The following is a 6,552-nucleotide window of genomic DNA, read 5'->3' as shown; positions in this document are numbered from 1 at the left end:
CATTCTTTCTAAAGCATTTTGTGAGCCTCAGGGAAAAGTGCTAGGAGCTGTGCCATTACAGATAAGCTTCCATATTATACACAGCTGGAGATGACAAAAATAGCACACAACTGGGACCACAGCAAGGACTGGGGTAAGGAATGGTCAGGGAAAGATAGGGAAGTCCCTGGGGTTTAATGGCTGAGTAGGAAGAGATGTTGAGAGCACTGATCACCCGTAGTAATTAACTCCCAAGAAGTACACAAGGATCATTACAGATCTTGCAAGGTATAACAAACAAGATGTAATTATTAAGTAGGATGATTCACTCTTAAAAATCATTATTAATCATGCTATGAACTGTAATGATGAGCAGATATAAAGTATTAATTGCTATGTGATGGTTAATTAACATATCCTCAGGTTGTGATAGTCCTAATTAAAAAAAATTATATTCACTTCAGCAAGATTAATTCCAGGATAAAGTACTACTGAGTATGAGCAAGGGCATTAAAATTCTGCTTGCCAAAAGCATGTTAGTACTGGTCCTGGATGAATTCAATCAGTGGAAGCTGATGGTATTCATCTGAGAGAGCTTACCATAAAAATGCTTTTATAGATGATCTGGTTTTGTAGCCTGCTGATAGTCTGATGATGCTGAAGGGAACAGAAGTGTTTCTGTTGTCTGTAACATGGGGGACTGGGGCCTTGAGGTTGGCGATGCAAAGTGAATGAGCACCAGTTTATATATTGCTGTACTCCGGAAACATCTTATCTCAACATTTATTTCTACTTGTAAAGCTCTTCTTACAAAGTCTGTAGGAACAACTATTTTTTTTTCTAGTGTAGTTGATATTGAGAACTTCAGGAAGGAAGCATCACCCCGTATAATGGAGGCTCAGTAGCCTGCCTTGGCTCTGCTCTGTAGTGTGACTCATACAGTCATCCTTCTCTTCCCTGCCTGAGCAGCAGCATGGCTTTAAAACCTGTCCTGGATAGTGAAAACTAAATGCATTTCCCTACACAGGACTGAGCTATGACAAAACGTGAGCCAAAGGAGACAACTTCTGTCTGCAGACTTGACCAGAGCAGGACACTGTGAAGACTGGCTTTGAGTAACATGATCTTATTTCTATAGTGTAGTTTGGAAGTGCTGTAGTTTCATGTGTATCACTAAGAGGTTATTTGTGATGAAAAGCCCATAGTTTAGCAGCAGTGCAAGCTACCTACATGCGGTGGTATGTGAGGAAGTTTATTTCTGGAAGCCCTTTGCCTATACCTCTCCTCCACCCCTCGAGCTCCTCAAACGCCAGTTTTTTTCTCTCGCTGCCCAGAGCTCTTCTGTGTCTGCTTCTGATAACATGACAATCATCCTAGCGTTGTATGAAGTCTGACTTTTAAGTACCCAAACTTTTGAATAGGTATTGTCTGAAATATGGGCTTTACAGCTGAAATATGGTGTAGAAAGCTCAGAATCAGATTGCTTTTGAACAGTCCGAGTCATGAGTTGGCAGTACTGTCAGCTCTAGCTAGCTTGCCCAAAAGTTCTCAGATTTGTGCTGTCATCTTGGTACCTGTTTCAACAATCTCCATCTGCATTACTTACAAGCAGACAAACGTACCATTTGATTCCAGGTTTATAGTAACTTTATTAAAATTCAAAACATTCAATTAGTAAAATTTATCAACTTTAAAAATATAAGACATTTAAATATACATAGTTCTCTAGGGCAGGGAGTTCCCGTGAGTTTGTGAAATACAGATTCCAGACGTGGTTTGTTCTCGCTTATTTAGAGAAAAGCAAAGGAAAAAGTAAAACAATTGTTCTGGGTTTGTCTCACATGAGGGTGAAATTGAAGCAACTTCACAGAAATGAGTGGGTAGGATAAGTCTTCCCCAGTACAAGGCTGAATAGAGTTACACTGAACTACTCCAGGTCATCCCTTGGTGAGAGTATCTTTACATCATCGTGGACTGAGCTAATAGTGCACTACAGTGTATAAAAATAGAAGGCCCAAGGATCATCTTCTGAATATTGCACTGATCAGGTGATAGTCTGAAGCATGTGATTAGTTTACTTATACGTTATACATATGTGAGTAACCATTAAATTATATAGCACCTTCTCAAACCCAGCACTCAATGCAGAACATTCTGACCTCCATCAGGATGGAGGTCTACACTCATCTAGCTCTGTGGGAGCTCATCTTCCCTACTAGTATGTGAAACTATCTGCTATTTACCCTTAAATGCCATACTGGACAGTACAGCAAGGATGAGAAGATATCTACATTCAGTTGTACGTAAATATTAGCAAGCATTTCAGAAAATAAACAGTGTAACAGAGTCCAGCTATAAAATGAAGAAGTCAGCAGACATTCAACTAGTGATGAACAGATTCTGGTGAGTTTGTGTTTGTTCAGAGATTTTATTGCCAATTGATAAATAGGAATTAAAAGCAGATATTAAGGCTTTCTTCTCTGTTACGTGCAGCACTGATGATGATTCCATTTAGTTGCCCTTAGATGCTTGCCTAGGGCAGGATTATCTGCCTTTGGTGGTACGTTTTTGGTCTATCTTCTTCATAGCAGTCTGCACCCATTTCTGCTTGGGGCTTACGCAGATCTTGATACCTTTTGTGGTGATAAACCTATAGGAAGAAACAAACAAACCAGGTGGCCATTAAATTCCAGTCTCCAAACCCAGTTTTACTGTTCTTGGTTTTTATGCAGAACATGAGGAACAATGTGGTAAAATCATATCACATGCCAGAGTTTGTAGTTGTTAGCTGGAATAATAGCAGTTAGCAACACTAATTCCCTATTTATGGCATAGGTATGTAACATACGTGGTCACATGCATGTATACTGCTATTTAAAAAAAGGAGCATACCTGATATTCTGCGATTTTATATGAAATCATGATGCACACTTACCTCCCAGGAGCGGATCCCAGATTTGATAAATATGCATGCTCATGAGATCAAAAGACCAAACACAGCTCCTAGCAGGAGGCAGAGTTACCCCAAACTATTCCATGTGAACTTTCCCCTGGGCTTGACTCAGTGCCTCTGACAGCGTTTGGCTTCTGCTGCTCCACCCTGACCCTTCGCTGAGATTTTTCCCCCACTTTCTGGGCACGAAAGATCTGGGTGTTCAGTGAAATTTCTGCCAGGGTTTGTGAGCAGCGTACATCTCCCAGCTCTCTGAGGCTCACCCCTCTTCCCTCACTCCCTCAGCTGCCAGGTGACTGCTTCATGGAGGAACTGGAAGGGTGACCTGAACTAGCCAGATTTCGTGAGTTGGGCCATGAAATGTTTTCTGATGCTCCTTCCCTTTTGATGGTGGCATGTTTGGATAGATGAGTCTGAAGGTGAACCGTGCACTGGATACTTACATGATGGCTTCTACTGGAACTTGTTGCTTTTCATAGCTGACAAGCTTTCGGATGTTCAGTTGCTCTGTAGACAGGTTTACACAACTGATTTTTCGCATGGGCTGACTTCCAATGCTCCCTAGAAGGGGAAAGATAGATAAATGACAAAGACAGTCAATACTATATATGTATTTATCCATAATTACTTGATTATGAATTCCAGAAGATTCTCAGTTGTGGTTAGAACATGAGTGTCTCATGATGTACAGCTACAATACCAGTTATACGAGAGAGCTTAAGGTATTTTTTGTGATACAATCTACCATCTCTAAAGTGTTATTGCTCTTTCAGTTAAGATACTAATCTTCACCCGTTCTCCCGAATTGTATAATTGTATAATCTTTCTGTCCCTAGGGAGTCACTGCTTCCATAGCAGAAAAGGTATTTGGCATCATTCATAATCAGGTCTGTATCATCTGCAAATAAGTGTCCATATGGAGTAGCACTTAGAACCGGTACCTTTACGGGGTAGATTTCCAAATGCCATCTGAATGTAAATCAGTAATTCTCCCTACTTTCCAAGTGAAGGAAAGGAAAGCAAGGCTACTTGTCTCATGCTGGACATCCAAAACTAGCATTAAAAAAAATTGTTGAAAGAAAAGGAGATATATCTGCAAAAAGACTAAGTACTTGTACACTCTTGCTGTAAGTCTGGTTTCATAGGCAATGGGTTGCTATTTAATTCTCTCCTTCCTCCAACATTTTTATACGTTTCAGGGAAATGCCCTGGTGATTAATAAAGAGGATTGCAGTATCAGTGTAAAATTCTCTAGGCAGTTGTTACCTTACGTGTCGATAACGGAAAATGGGAGCTCTTTTAAGTGAGATGGAGTATATGTATACATTACTGGAAGCCTCTGCTTGCTAGTTTCTGGTTTTCTCCCATCCATCAAAGACAGATTTGGGAAGGCATGAGGGGGACAAACAGAATACTGCTGTATTCTGAGGTTTCTTTTTAAAGAATTTATAGAGAAACTGGCTTGAGAAAAGTCCAACAGCTGTTCAGGTACAACGTGCTAAATATAAAATCTGCTTCACGTAATCTCATTATCTGTGAGCTTTTCTTTGTTTGAAATAATTGGAATAGCTGAGGCAAAGACACATCATCCTTTGGAGAAGCTGTAGCATAGCCAGTGCATGGGTACTGGCAGAGTTACTAATTCTTGAGATTTTGTTTGCCTGAAGGAATATTTCTTCTGATCTTGCTTTAGTCATGAGTAACATGATGTATTTTTTGATGATTCATTATAAATATGTATCTTACCGCCTCACTCAGACTGGTTTTCAAAATGTGACATTGAAGAGCTCGAAGATAGTTAAGCAATCCTTACTAGTCCTGGAAATATTCTCTCTACTACTAAATTATCTCCAGGGAATGCATACAGGGAATACCAGCAGAGCTCCTCTAAGCCTGGGAATGAAACCAAACTGCTCTGCATCTGTAACTACCCTTTTTTCCTGGTGTTTTTTTTTTTCTTTATCATTCTTCTTTTGAATCCTTTTTCTATCCCTTGCACAGCACCTCAGTGTGCTTTTTCAGACTTGGTGATATTTATGGCAAATTATACAACCTGGAGAATGACATTACAAACTGGCAGTCTGTGGTATGAAGCCACATGTTGCCGAGATGAGCAGCAGTAGCGTTAATCAACATATGAGAATGTAGTATGATCTAGCTCTAGGGGCACTAGGTCAATATACTCAGTGTGTAGCTACATAATCTTCACAGGTCTCAGTTTGGTTTTGGTGTGGTTTTGTGAAGATGCCTCTTCTGTGTGTTTCTCTTTGCATATTTTTGTGGGTTTGCATATGGCTTGCATATGAGTGTTTTCTGTGATTATGTGCTTGTTTGCATGAATCTGATTGTGTATAGAGATGACATGTGCTTATGTGTGTATGTTCATGGCTTCACATGACACGCATAGCCTAATCCAAAAGTTACAGACCTAAACATCACTGTAGACAAACTTATTTAAAGCATGGCTAATAATCATGGCTCGTCTCAGTGCTCATAAATGGTCTCAAACAAGAGGTTAAATTGTATGAAATCAGGAAGAGAGAGAAGACATTGTCTAAATCCATTGCTGCTCTTTGCAGTTTTTGTTCATAGTATGCCTGTCTGTACCAAAATATTTGGCTAGAAACAAGCAAATAGGCAATATTTGATACAGAACTGGAAGAACTTTTTAAAATAGGGACATTAGAGGGATTGAAGAAATATAGTTAGAGAAAGACAAATAAAAAATGATATAATAAAAATACACACAAAAGTAGTATATCTGGAAAAAGAAAAAAGTACATCTTATTGAAGAAATATTATTCATTAAACGTTATTAATCTATAGAACTCATTGCTATATGGCATCAGTGATATTAAAAGACATTGTGTCTTCAAGATTTCATGATTTTAAGAGAGAGAATAATGCACAGAAACCTTTAAGTGCTCTAAGGCACAGAATCTCTCCTTGCATTAAGGCAGAAGCCAACCACTAATTAACAGGACATCAGATGAAATCTCCCATAAAGCTGCCTTTCTTGTGGTTCTGATCTGGATTTCTTGCAAGTTTTATCTTATGAATCAGCTCTGGCTGAGAATGAATCCTGCTCATCAGACCTCTGGTGCAATCTGGAGCAATTTCTGTCTTCCTCTTGGGTTGTAAACTTACCTTTCGCTGTGTGCGCAGAGAAGACGCCAAGCCAGAAGATGATGAGGATAGCTGCAACGTGGAGTTTCATTGCTGGTGGCTTCTTTGTCAAGGCAGAGAAGAAAGTGGCTGTTGTCAGCCCTCTTTCACAGAGTTTATATATTGTCATTCAGTGGTCAGTTCTTGTGTTCACTTTGGGGGCGTCATGGGGGGGCTGACTATAAGTGGAAAAAATTGAGTGGCAGTACTTTTTCTGGTGACAGAGAACCACCTCCTTTCCCCCACCCGTCCTTCACTAGCCCCCCTGTGAAGGCTTTTCCTGCTCAAACCCTGCTGTGGTTGCACTTGCTTCTGTGTTGCGAGTAGGGTTTACTTCAAGCTGCAAAAAGTGAGAGCTCTTGTTCTGTAGTGGAAACCTTTAATGAATGTTCCTGTCCTTTCACACCTCGATTTAGAGAGCTGTAGCTAAGCTGTACCACAGACGCAGAGAGTAA

The 6,552-nt window shown here is 40.0% G+C and overlaps 1 protein-coding gene across 1 annotated transcript; it reads right to left on the bottom strand.

Annotated features, from left to right (window-relative positions):
• Positions 1-1,608: 1,608 nt before the first annotated feature.
• Positions 1,609-6,323, bottom strand: LOC115343793 (lymphotactin-like). Its single transcript, XM_030020261.2, has 3 exons — positions 6,080-6,323; positions 3,376-3,493; positions 1,609-2,629 (listed from the first exon to the last, which is right to left on the bottom strand). The coding sequence occupies exons 1-3, from the start codon at positions 6,225-6,227 to the stop codon at positions 2,524-2,526; spliced, it is 372 nt and encodes a 123-aa protein (XP_029876121.1). The 5' UTR covers positions 6,228-6,323; the 3' UTR covers positions 1,609-2,523.
• Between the last annotated feature and the right edge of the window lie 229 nt (positions 6,324-6,552).

This window comes from Aquila chrysaetos, chromosome 7 (assembly GCF_900496995.4).
Source record: "Aquila chrysaetos chrysaetos chromosome 7, bAquChr1.4, whole genome shotgun sequence".
Lineage (NCBI taxonomy): Eukaryota > Metazoa > Chordata > Aves > Accipitriformes > Accipitridae > Aquila > Aquila chrysaetos.
The sequence above is the reverse complement of the archived record's forward strand: the minus strand, read 5'-3'. Positions and strand labels throughout refer to the sequence as shown.

Excerpts from the sequence above, each read along its gene's own strand:
- LOC115343793 (XM_030020261.2), bottom strand. The coding sequence starts at position 6,227 with ATGACAATATATAAACTCTGTGAAAGAGGGCTGACAACAGCCACTTTC. Across the intron at positions 3,494-6,079 it reads CTCTGCGCACACAGCGAAAG|GGAGCATTGGAAGTCAGCCC; the intron begins GTAAGTTTACAA and ends TTCCCCTTCTAG. Across the intron at positions 2,630-3,375 it reads GTTCCAGTAGAAGCCATCAT|GTTTATCACCACAAAAGGTA; the intron begins GTAAGTATCCAG and ends TTCTTCCTATAG.